Source organism: Polistes fuscatus, unplaced genomic scaffold (genome assembly GCF_010416935.1).
Source record: "Polistes fuscatus isolate 324 unplaced genomic scaffold, CU_Pfus_HIC Scaffold6, whole genome shotgun sequence".
Lineage (NCBI taxonomy): Eukaryota > Metazoa > Arthropoda > Insecta > Hymenoptera > Vespidae > Polistes > Polistes fuscatus.
In genome coordinates this window covers 12157819-12184238 of record NW_025113140.1, presented here as the reverse complement: position 1 = coordinate 12184238, position 26420 = coordinate 12157819, and the positions used below count along the sequence as shown (strand labels likewise).

At 30.7% G+C, this 26420-nt stretch overlaps 2 protein-coding genes across 11 annotated transcripts in view; both read left to right on the top strand.

The window, feature by feature from the left end:
• Positions 1–1858: 1858 nt before the first annotated feature.
• Positions 1859–3682, top strand: LOC122523333 (myb-like protein F). The gene is made up of 5 exons (XM_043645008.1): positions 1859–1960; positions 2141–2609; positions 2739–2752; positions 2856–3411; positions 3555–3682. Exons 1-5 carry the CDS (start codon positions 1859–1861, stop codon positions 3680–3682), a joined length of 1269 nt encoding a protein of 422 aa, XP_043500943.1.
• Positions 3683–24248: 20566 nt separating this feature from the next.
• Positions 24249–26420, top strand: part of LOC122523701 — a 30005-nt gene continuing 27833 nt past the window's right edge. For 2 of the 10 annotated variants that reach the window (XM_043645621.1, XM_043645619.1), the window contains exon 1: positions 24269–24349. The gene's annotated coding sequence lies outside the window, so the exon portion shown is untranslated. Of the gene's footprint in view, positions 24350–24389; positions 24782–26420 lie in introns of those variants that run through there. The other 8 variants (XM_043645629.1, XM_043645625.1, XM_043645620.1 and 5 more) reach the window with 8 other exon arrangements.

Sequence of the window (26420 nt, the reverse complement as noted above, 5' to 3'; positions counted from 1 at the left end):
GTATTCGATCTACACCATAAATAGTTTTATAAAACGACATTTTTGTCCGTTAAAATTTAAAAAGAGAAACTGAAGAAAAATGGAGAAATTACGTTTCGAATTTATTATGTATGCAGCCACAGACAAGAAGTCGAACGCGCTATTAGTGACTTCCATTACAACACCAGACGGCGAAACTTTTGACCTGCCAGAAGAATTGCAGGATGTGAACTTACACACGGAATTAATGAAGACTGATACTTTTAGGAAAGTTAAAACATAAACTTAAAAAGGAATCAGAAGAGAAACGCGTGGATTACATTGAACTCTGAATTGCGGGCTGAATACATTGATGAAGGGGGTAATATCCAGTTCGGGGAAATTTTATTAGAAGAAAGATGGGAAGAACCGAAGGCTAATAATTCAAACGGCCTATCAAAAGAAGATCTGAAATAAACTTTAAGTAGTGGTCCCCAAACAACGACTGAACAAAAGAGGACAATTAAGTCATCTTCAGAAAGGTTCATTCTAGAAAAATTCACCAACAAAAAGAGCAATGTTACCCAATGGATAGATCTATTCGAAAGAGAATGCGAACGCCTGGATGTGCAACGAGATGAGGAAAAAATAGAAATTCTGAGATTGTTCTTAGAAGGTTCTTGCGTTGACTGGTACAGTTCGATGTTAATGAAACACTCCATAAATTCGAGTTGGGCAGATTGGAAAGAAGATTTCGTTGATATTTACTCAGATAAGGGATGGTCAACAGCAAAATATGCTATAAATTTTAAATATATAAGTGGCTCATTACTGGACTATGCATTAAAAAAAGAAAAAATACTTCTGGAAGTAGATAAAAATATGAATGCGGAAATGATGGTATTATTGATCGCCACTAGTCTGCCAGACTACATCACGGATAGAATCGACCGAAACGAAATCAAAGGAACGAAAGATCTGTTAAACAGGATCAAAAGTCTGGAATACTTGGTAGAAAAAGGAGGCTTCAGTGGAAAAAAAAATCAACCTCAAACTTACAAAAATAAAGTAGAAAAAGAAAATCCCTGTAAAGTATGCGAATTAATGGGTAAAAAAAATAGATACCACCCCGAAAGCGTTTGCTGGTTCAGAACAAAAACGGATAAAGAGGAAGAAAAAAATCCAATAAAATTAGTTAATAACTCACAACTGGAAGTTGAAGAGCCAAAAAAACTAGTATTGCTGCCATTGATAAAAGTAATGGTAAACTTGGACAATAAAATGGAGGTTAATGGAATTTATGACTCTGGTGCGAATGTTTCGTTAATCAGTTCAAAGCTGTTAAAAATCAAAAATGGAAAATCCAATGTGTTTGGGAATAAGCATTCAAATCAAACGACGCCACGTGACAGTTGTGGCGTGATGAAGACACACTTTTCCCAGCATTCTCTAGAAGAATCTTCGTAACACCGGCTTTTCCGGCAGCCATCACAGTACATTCAAAATTCTCATACGGTTACGACGTGCTCAAAAAGTCATCTCAGTTTCTCATCATCGAGCTCGTTCCGTTACTCAGAACACTCAAGAGATTAATATAATCTCTAAAAGTTTTCTCACAGGATTAATATAATCCATACGTCTCATAAGTCTTCTCAATCTACAACAGACTTCTCACAAAACTCACTACGGTAACACGTGACCATCACCTATTTTGTAACGTAATTATTTAAAATCTGACCACGGCAATTGTAAGGTGCTCGGTGTTCTTCTCATTTTATTTTTTAATTTATTTCCTCAATACAATGAGTCCAAAAAATACAAGATTAAAACGATCAATGGCATAAGAAGAGCTAGTGGTTTCATCACTTTAAGTATAAAAATTTTTAATATGGAAAAAAAAATGAAGGTTTATATAGTAGACGAAGAAAAGTTCGACAATGAATTTCTTATCGGACTCGATTGCATCAAAGAATTCCGTTTGATGCAAGATGAAAATTTAACAGTCAGTCAAGTGGAGGAAAAAAAAACCAAAAGATTAGCGAAGATATCGACATTTATGAAGACTTGCCTAGTTACAATGATGAAACAGATTTTAAAGATAATGAAAATATTTTTGAAAAATGTGAAAAATTGATAAAAGAAGTTAGCGAACTTAAATTACAACTAGAAAACGCCCAAAAAGTTAAAGGAAACTTTAGAGGTTAACTTATCTTCTCTGCTTAAAACAGCAAAGGCTGAAATTTCACGTAAAGATAGAATGATAGCCGAGCTTAGGAAGCAAGTTGATGATATGACTTTTAGGAGGGGTCATTTTAATAAAAATGTGAAAGATTGTAACAAATCAGTGCAGCAATTATCTGAAAAAAATGTACACGAATATAATCATGCAAAAACGTACACTGAGAATGAGAAAACTTTGATGCCGAAGTTAGCAAATTTTAATTCAAATAACGATAAATATGATCCGGTTGCCAGTAATTCTTCTGAAACAAATTTTCAACATTTTGAAAGCGTTAATTTTAATCAATTCAATGAGGATCAAACAGAAGATTACGAGCATTTAAATAATCAATTTTCTAATACAAAGTATCATTCTAAAAAGTTACCAGTACCTCATATTGCTAGTACTACTGTTTATACAGAACGTTGCCGTAAGAAGATAATGGAAGAAGAAGAAGAAGAAGAAGAAAAGAAACAAAATACACATATTAATATCTATAACAAAGAAAATCATTCATACCCTAGTATACTGAATTCAAATGTGGATGATACAATTTCAGAAAATAAAGAAGTTGTATGTAATTTTACTGATAAAACTAATATTTCTGATGAAGATGTATGTTTTGGATTTAAAATGGCGAGTACAAAAAATAAATTAAATAGGAATTCTTATACAGAAAGAAATGTTAGGAGTAATAAGAAGTATGATAAAGATTCAAGATCACATAGCACATCTTATAGAAAAGAAAAAGAATATTATAAAAAAATCTAGCAATGATCATAACAATTATTCCAAAGATAGTATCGAACATTATCGTGAAAAAGATAAATATAGTCATAAACGAAATAGATCGCCTGTTTTTAAACACTCTGACAGAAAATATAAACATTATGATGATCGATACAACAAGGATTACAGAAATAAATACAGAGATAAAGACAGAAGACGAAGTTCTCAGGATAAAGAAGACAATATTTCAATAATTTCCGATAGATCTTATAAAGATAAAAGTAGACCTAATGAAAAATATGGTACTACGGATTTTCATTCGTCGAAAAGTAGAGGAAACAAATATTCTAGTTTACATGACACTAAATCTGTATTACATGAAAGAAGTAGAAGTAAAATTAAGATAAGGACGAATTATAAAACTGATGATAGAAAATATTCCAAACATAAAACGTATGATAGGAACTCGGAAGATCGTGAAAGTACTCCTTGCGAAAGGAAAGGTAAAATAAACGAATTCAAAGCTATAAATGTTGTGAAAAAAACAAATGATTTTTAAATGAATCAATTAAAATACATAGTAATGATTCTTTGGAAGAAGGTGAAATTATATCTCCCATTAAATCTAATTTCAATAACGAAACAGATGATACAAAATTTATCTCGGAGAAAAATGTTAACGTAGAAACTCGTAAAGATTCTTTTAAGATTACTTTCAATCAATTCGAAGATAAGTTAAAGCACGCTAACAAAGTGGATATGCGTAGTGTTTAACAAGAAAAGATAGGGAAATGTAGGAGATAAAGAAAATATGCATCAGATTGGGAAAATTTTCGAACTCAATATTTGAAATTAATATGGGACGGAAAAGACAAAGGTTAAATTTATTCCATATATCAAAATTAATACCAGCAATAACGGGAAATCCAAAAAAAAAAAAAAAAAAAGGTAAAAAAAAGAGGGTTTGTTAATTGCTGATTTGGTTATAAAATAGTTATATTATTTGTACATTATTCATAAGAAAAATGTAAACATTTTCTCCTTCGGGAGGGAAAGGGAAGGGAAATTAATTTACCAGCAAAACGGTCCAAAAAGAAAAAAAAAAAGGTAAAAAAGAGGGTTTTGTAATTGCTGATTTGGTTATAAATAGTTATATTATTTGTACATTATCAATAAGAAAATGTAAACTTTCTCCTTCGGAGGAAGATGTAAAGAAATATTCTTTATTAATTTACCGTGTTAGTCAAAATCGTCGGTACATACAACTGACATACGTCAGCTGTTGTAAAAGAGGGGGATAGATAGAGTTGCGAGATCAGTCGCGAGCGTTTACTTGAGCAGTAGGGACGATACGGTTTATAACGAACACTAATGTCGTTTTTTCTCGTTACAGAAACACAATTTTGTTTTAACTGTATTCGACCTACACCATAAATAGTCTTATATATAGGAAGAATAAAAAAAAAAAAAGAAAATATCAAAATATAGATATTATCCACACTAAATATAAGGGAGATAGATCGAATTACTTATGCGTCAACGGCCATGGTGCAGTGATAGAACTACTTAGATAAGTACGATTAGTACTTGGATGGGTGACCCGCTTGAGAAAAAAAAGAGGAAGAAGAAGAAGAAAGACGACTTCATGCCAAAATTTGAAATCGTTTTAAACCGCGCATCGTAACCCAACACAACTTCGTCGTGTCGCTCGGAAAAAATCACTCATCACATTTTCTTCACATTTCTTGAAAAGTTCGAACTTGCTGTTAAACGTTTGAAAATAACTTAATAGTCTGTTGTAGTTGCTCTCTTCAGCCACAATTAAGTGGGGACCTCTTCGACATGGTCCACGAGCACAATTAATCAATGTCCAAGCAGATAATTATAATCGATGACCTAGTAATACGTTGCACTTTTACTATTCAGTAATAAAATTGAATTGAAACAAAAATAATACTATAAATGTAATGCATATTTTGACTTGCAATATTTTTATTCTATTTATTCTTTATGCTGAATTATATTAAATATTTCAAAAACTAAATCGCGATAGTGCGAAGTGCTAGTTATAATACTTGAAACTAAGTATCAAATTCATCAAAGAATTTGCGAATTTGTTCGACTCTATCTTGTTCGAGATAGAATCGAAATAGAAATGAATCTTTCAAATCGTTGCAAATCTCTTTGAATCATGATACATACTAAAGATTACAGAAGAATCACAAAATAAATTTACAGAGCAAGCATAATAGAATAAAATGATATAATTTTGTAACAATTCTGTATAAACCAGGAGGCTGAATTTCCACTCAGGAGTGGAAGCAAGCCTAGTACCTTTCCTGGATCCTACCTATTTAAAATTAAAGTTTTCACAATCGCTCAAAAAAGTATGCTACCTGCCTGCCAATTAACAATATTTAAAAAGAGTAAACATACATATCCACCCAATAACTCCACGGTTCTCACACATACTTAATATATTAATATTAACATAGTTAATAATTGCATTCTTAATTAAATGAATTTAACCGATGAGACAAGAAAACCTATCCTGAACTAATATAAAATATACAATACAATATACAATTTTCATGAGTAACTCCTAGAAAGGAATTACTCATGTGCTCGTCACTAATTTATTGGAATAATTACAACCAGTAACTCGTGCCGATTAGAACCTTTCATCCTCGACATGATTGAGCACTGGAAGGATTTTAAATTTTTTGACTCACTGCGTAAGAAGTTCTACAATGGCTCCAAAACACTCCTACTTCGCAGAAAGTATTGTAGTCTGACGATTGAAGAGTTCCTCGATTTGGTATTGAAGAAGATCCATCGAAGATCCACCAAAAATCCGTCGAAGATCCATCTAAAATCCATCGACGAATTCATTCCACATCTTTGAAAAGTAAGGAAATCCATCGTCTTATTTGTAATATAAAATAGAACATAACAATAAATTATCTGCAATATAATCCAAAATCATATAAAATAAAATCGAATAAAATGTAAATTAAAGTAGATACTTACAATACATTCCAATGTGATGAAACTCAATTGCACCATGGCGATGCACCTCACGTGAATCTAAAAACGTTGTATAAACGAAAATAAGAAACTATAGATGAGTTTCTTATCGCGAAACCGAAATTTTATTATACGGCGAACAACACTGACTCTAATTCGCGTATGATTTTAATTTATTATGCGCCCGATCAGTGACTCTACAATTGCTTCCAAAGACTGCTTTGCACGTAGTCAATGCAAGTACAAAAATTACACACACTTTACTTTAAATCTTCATTAATGCACTGACTCTAATACGCGAGCAGTCTATGCGACTGTTTAAAGATAAAAATACAACTTTACTTGAACAAACTCTAATGCAATTACTGCCTTGGTTGCAGTTAATTTTATATATAAATTTCAAAAATAGTTCGCAAACGCGACGAAATTGAAATGAATGAACGACGTGCTTTTATTCCGTGATTTTAATTATATTTAAACGATATAACACTCTCGTATATTGCTTCGCGCACGTTTGCAATAGTCATCTGAAACAGAAGAAAAAAACAGAACTATTAATATCGCTTTTATAACAAACAAATATTAAAAGAATTGAGAAAATGTTTAATACAAAAATATACTTACTTTGAGTCTTCATTGATGAATGCGCGATGGTTCTCCTACCCTTAGGATGACGATGATAATGCACTGACTCTAGAACTGTATTACTTGCAGTTAATTCAATTAACACTAGATTTATGGATTAAGCCAATTTGACTCATTTCAAATTTTGTAGCTATATATGCTACATATATATAAAACTTAAGTATTATTTTTTTAAAATATATGTTGATTTTTAATGCCATAATGAAATATACGTAAATATTAATTCTTCCTTTCTATCTACTTCTTCATTCAAAAAATGTTTGTAAGCTTTTAAAAAATAGTAAACAAAACAATAATGAACAAATCTAGTGTTAAACGAATTTCCAAATGAATTTAATTAATAAAATGTGAACACTGCACTATTCTAACGATGATCTGAAACAGAAATAAAAACAAGATTATATACATCATTGTTATAAAAACATGTTATAAAATGCATGATGGGTATCCTACCCTTAGGATGACGATGAGCACACGTTTAAACCGAATATAAGAAACTTACGTAGTTTGTTTATCGGAAAAAACGACACTTTTACATACGGCGTACAACACTGACTCTACTATCTGATTCTTTTGTATTTTATTTTAACGATGCAACACACGAGTACTTCATTGCCTACGCGCTCGATTGCAATGATGTTTTGAAACAGAAAAAGAAAAAGAATGATTAATATCATCGTTATAATAAAAAACCATTAAAGTTATCATAGAAATGTTTGATACAAAAATATACTTACTTCTAGTCTTCATTGATGATTGCAGAATTGGTATCTTACCCTTAGGATAACGATGAATAAAATAAAATAAAACAAAAAATCTGAAAAGTTGAAACATACTAAAGATTATATTATAATACAATATTCCCTGTGAATCATTCCTGAAGGCATAGCACACTTTAAAAAATATTCTATCATAAAGAATAGAAATTATTAAAAGTAACAGTTAAACAATATTTGTGGAATTTGTCAAAATATGCAACTATTTGTTTGATAGTGCTGGCTTTGTATTTTAATATACAAACCCAGGCAATATCAGTTGCCTAAATCTCATTACTTGTATACAATTGCATATAAAATATAAAATATTGTAAACGCTTATGCAGGTTCGTGCGCGTTGGCGCCTGCACTAGTGTGAGTGCGTGCGGATGTTTGATTAGGCATCGATATTCTTAAGATTGAATGTGAGGAGCATGGGCTGTATGCGTCACCCATGGAGGGGGGCCGATGCTCCGTTGTTCGACGGAAAAGTATAAAAGGGCAATCGGAATACGGAGTGAGTAGTAGGAAGTAGCAGTTAGTTAATCTTATGTTCTTATGTGCTGAGTAGTAGAAAGTAGCAGTTAGTTAATCTTATGTTCTTATGTGCTGAAGGAGTAGGAAGTAGCAGTTAGTTAGTCTTATGTTCTTATGTGTTGGGGAGTTTACAATATTGTTAATAATTGTTAATAAAAATCTTTAAAGAAGTCTAAAGAAGACAATAACTGTAGTAGTAAACTCAATAAAGAATAACATAATAAGTGTATCAATTGTTATACTGTCCACACACACGATACTATAGAAAACTTTTTAAACGATTAATTCAATAATGATGAGATTAGAAATAAAATTATTAAATTGTTTATATATATATATATATATATATATATATATATATATAATAAGTCACGTTCGTTAGATCTTAATTCGTCGAAGGACAGAAAGGGAATGATGATCTCACACTGCTTATCCTTTAGAGTGTCTAACATACGGTTACTTTGTTTTGACCTCGGCTCGAGGGTATTCTGAAAGTGTACGTAACTCTCGTTATTGTCTATACGCAAAATGTATTGTCATTTTTTCTGTCCCATTTTCTGACTCACTCTCTTTTTCTTGTTCTCCTTCTTCCTCTTCCTACACACATTCTCTTTCTCTCTCACTATTTCTATTATATTTCTCTATATTTTAAAAGGAAGAAGATAGCCTTACCTCGCGAATATGAAATAGATAAAAATATTTAAACAACATTGAGGTTAGGTTTTTATATTCGTGATGTATTTTCTCAATGCTTGGAAACCTGAAAAAAGTAAAAAAAAAATAAGATTACATTAGTACAGTATAAAGAAAATCAAATATATAATAATCAAAATATATAATCAAATATATAACGCGTGTCGTCGTTGTATATGTGTGTATATATGTGAGTGTGTATATTCGACGAAAATCGCATTTAATGTGAATAATGTGTTAAAAATAGGACATAGGAACATAATAATTGTCGAAATATATACTTTATTAACCCAAGCAATAAAAATTGACCATTATAAGTCGATTTCTATAGAAATTATACTGTAAAAAAAGAAAATAATTGTGTAAAAAAAGTATGCCAATGTACATGGAATTTTTTCTACGCAAATATTTTTTATCCTCGACATTACCATAATCTTATATATCTATATATCATTTGGAAATCATTTGTTAGAAGAATCGGTTAGTAAATAGGAAAATTATTTATTTTAGAAAATATTTTTTAATTACCTGAGATTAACGAGACGACAATGCTACATTGCGATCTCCACGACGGCCAAAAAGAAAAGAACGCTGATTCGCTGATCATCATTGGTCTTATATTTCGGACGTGAAGTGACCAATTAGAAATTCCCGATAACCATTTAGATTATATTGCTATATATTTCCTCGATGTTAGAATCCATAGAAATGGATTTCACGCACACAAGCTTACGTACGTACACACGTACGTAACTCAATTTTCTTCATGACCACGCTAGTCAAACGCTTGATATAATAATTTATTTATTAAATAAATCAAAAATTTTGTCTATTTTTCTATTTAAGGTACACGTATCTTGTTAATATTTAAAAAATAACGAAAAGAATAAAGACAATATACACTATAAACCTTATCACACAGAACAGAAAAACATACATAATTTATTTATTACATAAATTAAATATATATTTTATTATTAATTATAATTATCTAATTATTAATCCAATAATTAATTATCATTATCCAATCTATTTTTCTATTAGGTGTATACGTTCCTATTTAATATTTACAAAATAACGAGTAAAATAAAGACAATATAGATTAAAAGCTTAATCACGTTGCAACGTTCTGATTTAAACATTCCTTCAATTTTTATGAAATTGTTTAAACTAATATACATTTGTTTTAACGTCCCTGTGCAATGATGATTTTGGATAATATAATTTTTATCTAGAAAAATATTACATTAAAATTATTTTATATTCAAAGTATGTTAATAAGTATGCAATGTTTGAACCAGTACATATGTGCTTAAACAATCTGAAATATAAGTAGAGTGTATTAGAATATTATAATAATTGTTAATTAATCGATAGAAATATCTATTGTTGTTTAAAAGATCGGAATATATGATCTATGTACCGTCCCCTTCGAAATCCACCGTTGAAATGAGACGTTGTCCTCTATGAAAGTACTTTTATTAAATGTTGTTTATAAGACCTTCCAAACGTTGCGCATGTGTATAAAGGGTATCATACACCTAATACATAATCTTTAAGATTGTAACGCTCTCATTTTAGTAATCTTTTAATTGTTATGTAATTGTTTAAACTAATGTACATTTGTTTTAACGTTCCTGTGCAGTGGTGACTTCGGGTAATAAAATTTTCATTCAGACAAATATCCCATTAAAATTATTTTATATTCAAAGTATGTTAATAGGTATGTAATGTTTAAGCCAATGCATACGTGTTTAAAAAATCTACAATATTAATAGAGTGAATTAAAGAATTTAAATAATTATTAATTAATCGATAATTATATTTTAGATTTTTTAAACACATATGCATTGGTTTTAACATTACATACCTATTAACGTACTCTGAATATTAAATAACTTCGACCTGATGTTTTATTAGATGAAAATTTTAGCCCAGCTCCTCGAAATCATCACTGCGCAAGAACATTAAAACAAATATATCTTTGTTGAAAGAATTACATAAAAATGATAAAAATACTAAAATCAGAACGTTATATATAATCTTAAATTCTGTTAATTAGGTGGATTATTCCCTTTATACACATTCGCAATATTCGGAAAGTCATATAAATAATATTTAATAAAAGTACTTTCATAGAGGACTAAATTCATAGAGGACTTAATTTCTATTTTTGATATACGTATCTTGTTAATATTTAAAAAATAAAGAATATAATAAACACAATATACACTAAAAACTTTATCACATCGCACAGAAAAACTCGATCGATCTATTTTATTTTACAGATATGACTACAGATTGTCTTTCTTTTCAAAGACGTAGAATGAGTTCTTCGATGGATCTTCGATGGATCTCCGATGGATCTTCGATGAATCTTCGACGGATCTTCGATGGATTTTTGATGGGTCTTCTTTACTGGCAAATCGAGGAACTCTTTGGTCGTTAGACTACAATACTTGCTGCAAAGTAGGAGTGTTTTGGAGACATCGTAGAACTTTTTACGCAGTGAGTCAAAAAATTTAAAATCCTTCCAGTGCTCAATCATGTCGAGGATGAAAGGTCCTAATCGGCACGAGTTACTGGTTGTAATTATTCCAATAAATTAGTGACGAGCACATGAGTAATTCCTTTCTAGGAGTTACTCATGAAAATTGTATATTGTATTGTATATTTATATTAGTTCAGGATAGGTTTTCTTGTTTCACCGGTTAAATTCATTTAATTAATAATGCAATTAATTAATGCACTTTCTTTTTTATTACGTGTTTTGTTCGAGGTTAGTAGTGGTGAAATCGGGCATTAATTTACTCGTTTTCGTCCAGAAAAATATTTAATAAATGTCTTACATGCATTGCTTCGTACTTAGTTTATCTAATCGCGATTAATTTTGATATATCAATACTTCGATATTTTAAATAAATAAGCAAGAAGACAAACTCATTCGCGACGGATAGATTCTAGCAGTTAAGTGGTGGCTCAAAGCCCAGTTTTTTCATTAGAACAGCTAACTTATTGGAAGGAGTCGTCTGATGTTTTCTATATACACACATATATGTTTTTCTCTTTTTAAATTCTTAAACTCTTACAAACAAAAAGTGAAAACTAATCGGCTTGTAGAGTCTTTGCCCGGCTTTTAGTGAAATTTTTTATTGAATTTTCAGATCAGGATTATCATATCTTCTAATATAATAATCTCCTGTTTCTCCTTCTATGCTTTGTGTTCTCATTTATGCGGGTGCCCAGGTGTTACACGTATGAGTGAGAAACGGTTAGTATTAGTTTAGTTGTAATTGTTTCCCATATTGGCAGCTGTAATTGTATTAGTGGTTGCACGTTGTACCTTGCACCTGTGTGTACGTATTAGGTAGTGTTTATTGTACATCGTTTAGGGATAAATATTCCGCGCATTTTTAAAAGTTTTTAATTAAGAGTCATATACATAAATTTTTAATTGTAGAGTCATATATATAAATACGAAATTTTTTATATTTAATAATGTTTATTGCTAGTATGCATATATACTAGTATGTACCTGTATTTTGGAATTAGTCATTTTTGCAATAATCACTAGCCTTGGCAGCCGATTACAGCACTCTGTACGCATTCCCATTAGCATATAAGTTTAGAAAACACGCGATTGAACTAGGGTGTCGGAGGTGCACCCGAGGGTTGGTGTATGCTCTCTAGTTCAGGCTTTTGCACCCTGGTGGTATATAAGAGAATCGTGGTGTGAACGTGTTGACATGTTTGTTTGCTCTTTCTAAATATATAAGATAGACAGAAAGCATACTTTTCTGAACGAATGTGATAACTTTAATTTTAAGCAGGTAGGTCTCGGGAAAGGTACGTGATAAGCTTCCACTAAGGAGTGGAAGTTTTACTACAAGATTCATACAGAATTGCCACAAAATTATATCTTTTTATTCTATCATGCTTGGTATTTAAATTTATTCTGTGACTATTCTGTAATTTTTATTATGTATCATGAGAGAGAGAGAGAGAGAGAGATTCAATAGGAGTTGCAACCATTTAAAACATTCATTTCTGTTTCGATTAAATCTCGAATGAGATAGAAGCAAAGATCTTTGATGAATTTGATATTTTTAGTTTTAAGTATTATAAGATTAGCACTTTGCATAATCGCGATTTTGTTTTACAAGGCAAAATACCACAATCATGTGCAACTTCTAATTTTTTTCAAACTTTACACACTCGTAGTGGTACACGAGGAATATACATTGCACCCTTTAAAAATTGATTGTGGCTTACTATTTTCGAAAAAACGGGAGCAGAAATTTTATAAAAGTTCCTATATTCAATGGTTTTTTGCTTCGGTAGCGTAAAGGGTAGTGGATCTCGTGTCCCTGATGTCGTTGAATCAAATCCTCGACGAGGAGAATATTTTTTCTTTGATTCTTTTTTATTTCCTTATTGCTTATTTAATTATAAAATTTTTCTTTTCAGCTTTGTAAGGGTTGTCTTAGGTTGATTTCCTTTTATAATTTAGAATCAGAAACAATTCTAATTCTATATTATTAACTGTTGTAATATGCCAAATTCTGAGAGTACTTTTTTGAACGAATGACGTTTTTAATCGGAGACTCTTTTCATGCTCATACGTAGAAAATGTCCGAATACAGAAGATCACGAAGCAAAAAAGAGGCCCCCATTTAACTATGGCTCAAGAGAGCAACTAAAGGCTACTGACATGAGTTATTTTCTAAGATTTAACAGCATTTTCGAATTTTTTGAGAATGGCTTTTCAGTCATTTTATATTAATTTATTGTATTATTTTTTTGCTCTGCAATAATTTGTAGTACGTATTGCGAATAGAAGAGATTTATTTCTTTTCATCAATCAACTTAAATAATTGTTTCTAAAGATTTATCGAGTATTTAAAGAATTTTATTTTGCATGATATTTAATTTAAAAAAACAACAGAATACTTTAAAATTATGATACAGTACAATTTATCCCTATTTTGAATTCCCATTCTAATATCATACCATTTTATAATTTTAAATCACTCACGTGTTCATATTTTGATTCTCTATTTCATTCATAAAAACTAATAACTTTATAATGTTTTTAATAACGTTTATATTTTTACATGTCCTTTCATTTCCATATACACTTGTCAGATATGTCATAAACGGAGTCTTTCAACCTATGTTTATTAAGACTTTTTATCTCAGTATTGTGTTCTATGCACTGTATAAATATTGAATGGTTTTTTCTGAACACTCAGTATATGTTGCATATTATATTACATAATTTATAGCATATATTTATGTTGTGCTGAGATTAAAAGCAACGAGTAGGAAATTACAAAGTCATATATTCAACAAAATGAATTGTTCAAGCAAATGCGTGATTCAATTAGTATCGTTCATATCGTTTTCATTACTATATTATAGTCAATAAGGGAAATAGAGAAGCATCCTACGCCCATGGCAAATTTGGCCTCGGGAAAGATGGATGATCGAGGAAGAGGAGTCTTTACTTTGTATGAGCTCAGAGAGATGTACGACGCGCGAGATCCAGTGTCGGTGCAACGTCAGAAGACGAAATTATGCGAACGTAAAAATGTTCTCGAGAAGCCTTGCCACACCGTGCTGTGCCGAGAAACTTCCACGAGAATACGCGCACCAGAATCATTCTGCGAGTTGGTTCCATTGGCGTAACCATTTATTATGTCCATGATTATGCATTTTTATACTTTCCTTTGAAAAAGATAAAGTATATGCTATAAATATGTTTTTCTTCCGAAGGCAATGCAAGCAACAAAATCATTCTGCGAGTAGGTTCCATTTTTTCAAAATTTTCCAATATCAAACTTTCTATCTTTTTCGCATATTTACATACGTGTATAATTAAATCAGATTTTAATTATGAATAGAATGATTTATTTTACTAACGGTTTATTTTAGAATATAATAGTGTTTAAGAGATCTAGTATAGCAGGGATAAATTTTGAAACTTTGTTAACAAATGCTTACCAATTTAAAAATCAAGTTATACTGAAGAGAAAATATGTTGCAACAATTTTACAAATTATAAAACTATTATAGGAATCATTGTCTGTAACTAAAGAGAAACAATGAATAAATGATCGTAATACTATTATGCGTCAGAGAAAATAAGTCAATTTAACAAATGTAAAAGAGAATTTATTCGAATTATAAACGATACAGCATAATGATTAAGATAAATCAATATAATTTCTATTGATTTCGTTCAAATTCTTATTACGAAAAACCCGATAAGTTGCCCAAGCCTGTTTTCACAACACACACCGCGTACCTACTTAAAAAAGGTCGATCTCAAGAAGACATGGTCCACCTTAAAAGGGTTGGATCGAGTATATTTCTTTTTTTTTTCAATCTTACTCGACCGAAAAATATTCACTACTTTTTTCTTTTGTTGGGCCGGTCCTGCACACAAAATCTCTGCCCTGTGCTACTGCGTATTTGTTTTATTAAAATCTTTCTATGGAGCTTGACAAGTTGCCCTGTCGTAATGTCATTGATTATTTTCTGCATAAAGTTGACATACAGTAAAATACGTCTCTACAGACTTTGTTTTTCTCATTTCTTTTCTCTTCATTATTTAATTTCGATTAGATACCTAGATAACCAACTTTTCATACTTCTTCTTCCTTCGAGCATCTAACAATGATCATATTCGGAAAAACAAAGAAATTTTCTTCAAATTTATAAAATGCATCTTTTCGAACGTACATGTATGTTTGTATAAAAAAAAATGCGTGTGCGCTTCTTTGCATACGTCAGAAACTGACCGAGTTTTGTGAGGACTAAGAAAACTTGATGTGTATCGGTCGATGGAACGATTGAAATGGTGGGCTGCCTATGGAGAGAAGGAAAGAAAAAAAAGAAAATAAAAAGAGTGAAAGAAAGAAGAGGGAAGAGAAAGAAGGAAGAGAGTTGGTGACCGGTTAGATGTATACGTGAAAGTAAGAGAGAAAAAAATGATTGCTTTATCTGTCTCTCTCTCTCTCCCACCTCTTTCGTGTTCTTGAAAGATGAAAAAAGAAAGACAGAGACAGACAGAGAGAAAGAGAAACAATTGGTAACCTAAGATGTTGTATCGATGCATATGAAAATCCTTGTCCAGCGTTTGTTCTCCATGGAGAAGCACATGAAGTTATAAAGTATTGACTTGGTAACAGTATTTTGCTTTTGTTTCAGTGCGCAAAGCAATTTGCAGTTGACCACTCTCTCTCTCTCTCTCTCTTTCTCTTTCTTTTTCTCTCTTTCCACATTTGCAATCACGAAATCGCAAAAGTGTGGCTTCGTGGTCCCATACCAAGGAGGCGGACGTGTGTTGGCTATCCAACGGCTCCAAGAAACTCGGATAAGTGACGTCTGAACCGATCATGGTGCGTCATCGTTTTCTCATGTGTGAAACACGCATCCTGGCTAAAATACATTTAAGGTATTCTTCTTTACTTTCTTTTAAACCCAACCAACGTTTTGACGTTGCATTTTCGTTTTAAAGATGATAATAAGAGAGTCTCGACGCGAAATTGTTTCTATGTATAATATTTGTGCTGTATGTGCCCCAGAATAATTACCTGTCCTGTAAAACGTTATAGTTGGCACATTATAAGTATCGTAAAATGCTAAAATAACGTTTGACAAGGATATATTTTATATTTCTGCATATTTACCATTTTTAAATACTTCAGCAATGATTTTAAGTAATAAGTATTCGGTATTTTTCACAAATAACGTGAAGTATTTAATTGTAAAGATTTTTGGTTATTTTTGAATATCCCTATCGTAAAGGATATTTAATACAAAGTAATTTATTTAGCGGAATTATACACTTTTGTGAAATGCATATTTAATTTGCACTTAAAATATAATTATCCATTCTATAAAATTAACTATTTACAAAGATAGTGTACAAGAATTCACCAATTGTTCTTTCACACTACATAGCTCAAGATCGTGTATTTCCACGAACCGATCAGCCAAGTAATTTGTTAGCTTCCTCTTCTTCCAATAATTTCATATGGACCCTTACACGCAAACCCGCTGGGGATAGTGCATTAAGTATTTTTTACCCTTCCTTAACCGTTTCATCAATTTTCTTCGATTAGTGAGAAAAAATTAGGAAAGAAAAAGGAAAAATATTGAAGTTTGTTTTAATGATGATGTATAAAACAATGCTGAATATTAACAACAAAGCAGAAGTATTGAGTATTTTTTGATTTTTAAAATTCTATTTGATGTTAACACATTCAATGGCAATTCTACGTTATTGCAGGATACTTTTTTTACAATATGTTAGTATGTTTTAAATGTTGATATATTCTATTTGTCATTGTTTATTTTTTTCTGCGTTTGTCTAACTTCTAATAAAACATAGATAATATTCTGTGCAAAATCAGATCAACAATCACTATGTAAAAATTAATTTAAAAGTTAGTATCCGTTTCTTTATAAGATAAGCAATGTGAGCGCTGCACTGTGTTCAATGTGTTAAACAATATCTCCCTTATTGGACATTGATTAATCTCTAAGAAAATATATTCTATCAGAAATGTTATTATTTGACTTTAATAAGCAAAAAAATATAAAAAGATCTCTTTGAACAAATCATTGTTTCACCTATAAGTAAGACGCAATTTATAGATTGATTCACATCAGATCAGTATATTAATATCAATAACATTAGCTGATGGTAATTATGTAAATTATCATTTTGATTCAATACATATGTCAAACCGAGATAAAACTATGTAGATTATTAAAACGTAATTATTATATATATAATATAGCAATGTATTCTATAAAATGGTCATTGATAATTTATTATCAATATATTTAATAAGCAAAATCGAAAGTTTAATTATTATTAGTATCGATTGCATATATGTTGTATGAAATAATTAAATGAATATTAGAGAAAACTAATTCTTGTCTGCGTAGATAATCTTGAAGATTGTTAGAAATTGTGCAAAGTATCTAAATATATCTTTTACCAGGCTACCGTATAGTATATGAAGCTGGTTTTGCTACTCTTTAAGTTACATTGTGTTAGAATGCACATATTAAACGCATCGGTAAAATGAATATACGTGTGGTATAAGCTACGAGCCTCAGTGGGACGCGATCAGATACGATCCGATCAGCCACCAACTCGCTATTTCTGCCGGTACATTCTACGACAAAATTTTTCTGAGACTGTGCTAACTTCTTTAGGTAGGAGTCAGCTATAAGGCCATTCAGTAAACATTGACCAAAAAATACATTTTACTCGTCTCGATAAAACCGCCACGATTACTGCCATGATTCACTTGACTTATTGAACTTGAATTCTGCTTCTTACCACTCCCACTTTTCCCCTCTATCTTTCTCTCTTTCTCTATTTCTCTCTATCTCTGACATTTAATTAATTTTAGATTCAAGTGGTAGAAACAGTTCGATAATTACATAAAGTATTTATTATTTTTTTTTTCTACTTGATTGCATCAGTAAATTTTATACTTGTGAGTATAAATTGGAAATATAATAAAAAATGTTACTTTGCACAAGTGAAAAATGTGAAATAATACAAGTAGTTATTTTGTTTAGGTCAATGACTGAAAAGAGTTCACAAATTTACTCGTGAGTAATCAATTTTATAATGGACATGTTGATTAACTTTCTTAAATTTTTTCATCTTTTTTCCCTCTCTTCTTTCTTTCTTTCTTTCTTTTTCTGATCTTTATGCCATGGCTTTAAATATTCGAGCAAGTTTTTAAAAGTCGACGTCCATCAGAGAACATGCGTGCATAATTAATAGCGATTCAAGCGATACATTCAAATTCTCGATTTTTCCTTCAAGTAAATCAAGAGAAAAAAGAAAAGAATTTTTAATGTGATTCAAGATTTACAAGGAATTGCGCGATTGATTGTGATAAAAAGATGAAAAAATTATTAACTATAATTTTTTGTTATCTATTTCGAAAATATTATTAAATATTATCATGATTTGTTTCATGAAAATTTGATCTATGTATAATTTATCGATTTATCTCAATTTACTAAAGTCAATATTGAATCGTCTATTGTGATCCTACTGAAGAACTTGAATCATTTAATGCTTATCGTTAAAACCGTCCACAAAATGAAACGCGAAGAAGATTGAGATATACAAACTTAGAGCCATCTATCAAAACAGTATTAAGTCATTATTTTTCTGCCGAGTAGAGTAAAATTGTTGCTTTTATCATCGTTTTCACAACAAAATTCGTAAACAGAACTTCTCATCAAAGGGCTTTCACATTGGTTGAATCCTTTATTCTGAATAATCTCACTTAATATATCATGTATTTATCGTTATGATAGAATTATCGAACGGATCGGCCCGGTTCTCGTAATTCTTAAGCAGATTTTCTTGTATCTATGTACATGTCGAGAAGCAATTTAAATTCTACAAGATAGTTTCTATTTAAATATATAGAAACTTTCAAGTTTAATTTAAGAAAATTAACATTAATATTAGTCGAAGTAATACGTTGGATATAAATGATTTGTTTGTTGTTTTTGATTTCACAGCAACACGGATTTTTACAAAGAATCAAGGAAAACCAGAATATGAGTGAACCGGATACGAATAGTTTTGTTTTATTTTGAGTAATTGAGTTTTCGATCAAGATATAATACATAAGTTCATATTAAATCGACTCGCCGAATTGTTCAACTTACGTGAATTTTTTTCTTTATTAAACATAGATGAACTTAATGTATGAGAAAACGAATATATATGGGGTATTTAACTTGATTACTTTCAAGAGCAAGTTTATTCAAACGAAACGAGCATTAAAAAACACGTTTTATTATACGAAGAATCAATAAAATGTGTGTTCAATGTGGACAATAAATGTTTTATATGTTGTGGAACAGATGTATTAAATTTACGATCGGTTGAACCTCTTTATTTTTCTCTGAATATCTCTGAATTACAACCAACTTCGATTTTCGTCATTTGATGTAATTTTCATTATCGAATTAACGTACAACTAATCGTACAATTAATCAAAAACAACATTTTTTATATTTTACGATCTTCTTTTTTGAAATAATATTTTGCAATTATATCATTGTTTACGACCGATGTTATTCTATCATTGTTATTTATTTTTTTTTTTTTATTAACTCCGTACATCTTTATAATTTGTCCGTAGACATTTGGTAAATTGTTATATAAGTGAAAAAAGATAGCACGTGGACGGTTTCTCCAATGAAATAGCGTCGCTATTGTCATTTATTTCGGTTAGGTTCAATTTTTTACTAGGTCTCTTGGGTGGATTCTTTTGAGCCTTCTAGGGATATATTGGTTGTAGTTATCGTTGGTTAGCGGGTTTATGTGCGTATCAATTCTTCTTTTGTATCTGCAGGTTGTCTTGGTTATTTCTTCTTCTATCGTGGGAATATTTAAGTCCTTCCTTATTTCTTCGTTAGGGACGTACCATGGAGCATTCACGATTGTGCGTATGGTTATGGATTGTTGAGTCTCGAGCTTGGCAATGTGACTTTTACCCATAGCGGTAATCCATAGGTCCAGATTGGTTTTATTATTATTTTGTAGATTATTAGTTTGTTCTCTATGCTAAGTTTAGATTTTTTACCAGTTAGCCAAGCTATTTGTCACTTTTTTAGATGAATTTGTTCAATTTTGGCATTTATATGCTTTTTCCATGTTAGTTTGGAATCTAGATGTACTCTCAAATACTCTTGACCGCCGTTACTTGCGGAATTTCTGTGTATTATGTATATATATATATATAGGAATTTGCTTATTTTTGTTTTATCGGATTAAACAGAAAATTATTGATATTTAGATCAAAATGTGATATGAAGTAATACCAACGATGGTAATAATAATGGCTGGCTTGGGATTATCACATCACGCTGCCCATTATTTATGTTTAAAAATATGTGACACTCCAAAACGTAGGTTATTAACAGATAACTGGAATTTGCTTATTTTTGTTTTATCGGATTAAACAGAGAATTATTAATATATATATTACACTTGGTAGAGTTTACCTTGATTTTCCTATTACGTAACCATTCTTCAAGAGAGTTGATTCGTTTTTGTAAAGATTGAATTGTTTGTTGTGGATCCTCGTTTATGCTAAGCATTGCCGTGTCATCTGCAAATGTTAAGACTGTGCAGTTTGCGTTTATAATTGTATTATACGGTATGTCTGCCGTATAGAAAGTCTAGAGAATTGGTCCGAGGATACTTCTCTGCAGAACTCCAGCTTTGATTAGTTTGATGTTCGAATGAGTGTCTTTTATTTTTACGTAGAATGTTCCGTTAGAAAGGTAAGATTTTAGGAGTTTTTAATACTAGTGTTGAAAGTGTTTATTGATTGTTTGTAATAATCCGTACCTCTTAAACCAATATCATGCGATGACTTAATGTTTTTGACTAATATATTATCTCTCTATAATATTTTTTTCGTTGGCATCTACAAATGAAGTCAATTTTGTTGTTGACTACAGAAATTAAACAGAGAAAGTAGAAAAAGTAAAAGGAAAGGAGAAAGAGAAAGAAAAAGATAGTAAGAACCTCTTCAACCTGCGCATTGATCTACAAGCAAAGTAACTTCCAAAAGAAGTATCAATATTATATATGAGCCTCTATCTCGCAAATTCACTTTTATGACCATTTACGATTTTACTCTTTTCTTGACGAACCAACCCAACTTTGCGATGCTCCCTTATGAAACTCCGCTATTTTCTTGATGTGTCAGGGAAACTTAGCAATTTATGAAAAGAGTCGATATCTGATAAACATGCATAGATTTATTCACAATCAATTAGTTAAGTTTAACATAGGATATAATTATAATTATGTCTTTTTTTACTTTCTCTTTTACGGGCTCCAAGTTAATTGTCTTCGCGTCTTTTTATCGCTTTTCTGGAGTTAATAGTACACGATTTGTGTTTTTCTGAACGGGTCATTCATCTATTTTTCTAACCATTGCTCACGTTGCTTGACTGTAGTGATAAGGATTAGTATTCAAACATGACCTAGATATAGATATTATGTAAATATTGTAATATCTTATAATGATAATAGTAATAATATTTGAAAGCAGTATTCAGAATCAAATTTTGAATAAAATTGTAATAATGAATGAAGGAATCTACAATATTTGTTCTTAAATTATTATCGTTTCAATAATTTCGAATATAAGAATTGTTATTTATTGTTGGAATATTAAGAATTCTTATATGTAGTTGTTTTCAAATGACGATATTGACAGATTTTATTTGGAACAATGAAAAATGCTAAAGCGGATTAAACGCGCTTCATGAGCCCTCAGGTAGTTTTCGCATACGCAAGCACGTACGAATAGTATATATTTCTTCGTACAAGTACGAATGTAGAATATTTCTTCCCTTTATCTATACTCCGTTCTATGTTTCTCTTAACGTATCTTTCAACGTTAAGACTAACTTTAACGTACCAATCATCCTTTCGTTCGCATTCTCACGTACGATCATAAAACGACATGTCGCGACAAATGTGTCTACGTTACGCATTTGTCGCGACACAGAACACAACAACTCGGTACATTATAGAAAAGTTCTTCGAAAACGTTTAACTATTGACGTCAAAATAGTTTAAAAAACATCTTGAGAACGATTATCTTTGAATATGATAAGAACTTAAATTATTCAAGAATTCAATCATATAAATGACACGTATATGAATACATTTCAATTTATACAATAATAAGAACAAGTTTAAGTGAAATTAATCGTCTAATTGGTATCAAATATATTGCTATTACCTGTTTTTATGTTTACTACTTTGTAACAATCGTACTATTTGTTGTGTATCAAACAATTACATTGTATTACTGTCTCGTAGATTTGAAGTAAATTAATAGACTGACCATTAAATTCTTTTCAATTTATAATTTGTACTATTAAGTATGTTTACAGATATTTACATATCTATATCTATATATATCTAAATAAGCATTTTTTAGAAGTAAAAATATGATATTATTTACACGATACTGGAATTCGGCGTAAATTTTTTGATTTATTGGATCACATTGTAGAAGCAGTTACAGAAAGCTCCACCCACAAATTAATATAAAATCTCCCTTATCGAGAGAACCAATTAAAGGAACCTTTAGAACCTCAAAACCTGTTCGATCATTTGAATTCATGACATAAAGCTTTTGCAGATTACGATGGGGTTCTTTCACTTTGAATACCAAGTCATTTCTGTTCCGATCGAAAGATTTCTTAGCATTCAAGTATTCAACTGGAACGAATTATTAAGTATTTTGATAATATCTATAGCTACCCAAAAAATTATTCAAACTATTGTAGATGAAACTCGATGACGATCTTTGTTTCATTGATATTATTTATATAACACATTTTATTTAAATATTATTTTATAGAAAACAAGATATATATATACAGACATCAAAAACGAATACTTAAACTCTATTTGTCTGTTTTTCTAACAAGTCAATGCTTAAGTCTCATGGTTTCTCGGCCTATAAATATGTTCCAAGATGAGATAATGACTGGTGATTTTCAAACTTTATCTAGATGACTAGAATGTTAAGGCGGGCACTGACTCTCTAGTCTTAGTTCTTAATAGATCTCTGTCGGATATTATTCTGAATGACTAATGTTTGTAGAATGGATGTCTTATTTAGACTTATATTAATTCGAAAGCTACTCTTACGTCTCAGAATTAGAAAATAAAGTATATTGTTATTATCCTGGTAAATAGATTGTCACCCACTAAAATATGTCAATTCTAAGGAATGAATGTAAGACCTTGAGTTCAAATGAGACTTGAAACACGTAATCAATTTTCTTAAAATATGTATATGTTCCATTAAAGTGTATAATTCAGTTAATTCATGAAATAATTGGATATTACTTGAAATAACTACGCGTTTTAGGAGAAGCACATAGTTATAAAGAATTTTACTATACATTTTAACTAACAATATGTATTTTATAAAATAAATTTTAGTAATATTGTATATGAATTCACGAGAAACTGGTGATTGAAGTATGCAATTGAAATTTGATCTGTCCTTAAAGTCTGTTTTTCTTTCTACAACAATGTTCGTAGTTATCCGTTTATACCATTTCCTGCACTTTGAAAAAAAATGTTTTATTATTCGTGCTGTTTTATTGGATTAAATCTTCGGAGCAAATATGTCAATTTGATATTATAACTTATCTCTCATGAATTTATATACATATTACCTTGTTTAAAATAAATAATTCTGCAATATTTCATACTTCAATTACTCGGTATAATTATTTCATATAACAACTAGTTATTTTATGAATTAATAGTTTCACACTTGTAACATGTTCATTAGATCTTCTATCTAAATACAAATGATTAGTGTATTCTTTAATAATTAATCTTACAATGCAACGTATACTGAGATTATCATTATGCATAATGACTTTTTTGAATAAACATCTATCTATGTATAAAATAAAAAAATCTCTCATAATATCAAAGAAACAGACCACCTCCGGCGAACACCTCCGGCGGTGACACTAGCAACGTTGCTGACGCGCACGCTATGCTACGTTCCCCTTCTCCTTTGTTCATTGAGTTCCCACCACCCGTAGAAGGCTCCCCCACTACTGTTACTCGATCCTCACTCGCTCGTCATGCACTTCGTCGACGTGCCACTGCTACCACTGATTCTTACCAGTAAGTTACGAACCGTGCGAAGACGTGTATCGTTTTGTTAGTATTTGCTCTTTCATATCTTCTTTCTCGCTTACATTTGACCCACAAATATTCTATTCTCGTATTTGTGCCTTCTTCCTTCCTACTCTTCATTTTCCTTACTCTTACATTTGTATAATATTATTTATCGTAATCGATAAATCAATTTTTCTCGCGTACTATAATTGGCTTATCAAATTTTGTTTTTTCTCATTTTGTTTCCCTATTTGCCTGCCTGTTCATGTCTATCTGTCTGTCTGTCTCTCTTTCTATATATATATCTATCTATCTATCTATCTATCTATCTGTTTATCTGTCTATCTGTTTCTCACACACACTCTCTCATTTTTTATCAGTGTTTTATCTATTTTTTAACATGGAGTGTCTCTTACGTGAAACGTGTTTGCGTGAAGCGAATTACTTTTGGGCCCTTACTAGCAGCAAACTGAGGTTTGATTATTGCGGTCTCTCGTCGATTTCTAATCGCAAAAGACAGTCTTGATTCGTATGATCTATCTGTCGGCAAGCGCAGCATAAGACCTGTCGTGTGACAATACAAAAACGTGTCGTGTGTTGTGTTTCCCCACAGTTATAGCAGAACATTTGGTTTACATCGGGAATAAAATCTGGTTTGTGACCCCGACGAACGTTCCCTTGTCTGTCCGTTGTTATTTAATTTAATTGCTTTTTATTTTTTCCAGCAAAACAAGCAAAGTTCTTTTATAGTTTATTTCTAGTCAAAGTTTTAGAATGTTTTGACGAATTCTTAGGCTTCCGCCTTAACGTATTTCCGTCTTCCCTCTCTTTCGTTCGTATTTCATGTTCGTCGCGCGTTTTGTCTCGCATACATCTTAAATCCGTTCTTGGCTGAACTATAGCGTTGCTCCTTTTGAGTTGCCGCCAATTAACAATATAGATAATTTCTTTCATTTAAATAATGTAAAAAATCGTTGTCTTTATGGATCGATAAGTTCAATACTGGTTTTATTAATATTAATTGACTATAAGTTTATTACTATTCTTGTCAAATATAAACGACGTGATTAATCGAAATGCTATAAACTATACGAATTATTATTATAAGCAACCTACTTAGTCGAAATATTAATAAACGATACGAATTAATGATTATACAAACGTAAACGACATTAATAATTGAATTAACACTAATTGCACAAGTTTCAACAAACTAACTGATCGCTAAAACTGTCTTATATAAGTCTAAATATATGAGAGAGATAATTACTGTTTCTAAGTAACAACGCAAACTCAAAGATGACTATCGGTGAAGTGAAGTTTTTTCTTGATATATCAATTAACAATTAGGATTTCAGCGTACGCAAAGCCGCTTTTTCAAATTAGCGAATCAGGAGTCCGCGTTATTCTGCTTTTTCCTCAGGCACGTCAATACATTGCCAGTCTTTGTCGATAATAGAAATCAGCGCCGTCGATAGCTGTAATAGATGTATATATTTTTAAGAATAGCACGAACGATCACAATTAAAATAATACGTGTCCTTCCATAATGGAAATTTTCTACGTTAGCGCTCAAAGTGTTAAGAGAAGAAATAGGTGTAAAACGATGTTTTCATTGTGATTTTCATGGGTTTTTTTAATACATAAGGAATTTATATAATTTATTAATATTGTTAGGTTATTTTACACATATATTTGAGAATATATTCCGAAATTTTCTAAGATTTTCCTCGAAAAGTAATAGAGATATCAGCTGCCGCGCATTGCAGGTCTTCACTTGACTGAGCAGTTTGTGTATATTCTGGAAGCCGCAATTTTTATTAGAACTTAATTACACAGAGAATTTCCTTCTTTTTATATGTGTCTCTTCCATGTGAACTACACTTCCCTCAAAAAAATTGAATATTAGAATTTTTAGATGGGTGTGAACATAAAACATGATTTTTTGCTATTTTTTCGTACCTTTTTTTACAATAAAAAAATACTTTAAACAAAGATATTGTTTAGATTTTAGTTCAAATAGAGCGTGTTTATATGAAGAAGTTATATACCAAATTTCAAAATGATCGGTAGAAAACTTTTTAAGCTAGAGTGTACATAAATCCGAAAAAAA

Bases quoted from the DNA above. Each gene is read 5' to 3' on its own strand.
- LOC122523333 (XM_043645008.1), top strand. From the start codon at position 1,859: ATGAAGGTTTATATAGTAGACGAAGAAAAGTTCGACAATGAATTTCTT. The intron at 1,961-2,140 runs GTCAGTCAAGTG...ACGCCCAAAAAG, and splicing joins TGCAAGATGAAAATTTAACA to TTAAAGGAAACTTTAGAGGT. The intron at 3,412-3,554 runs GTAAAATAAACG...ATAACGAAACAG, and splicing joins TACTCCTTGCGAAAGGAAAG to ATGATACAAAATTTATCTCG.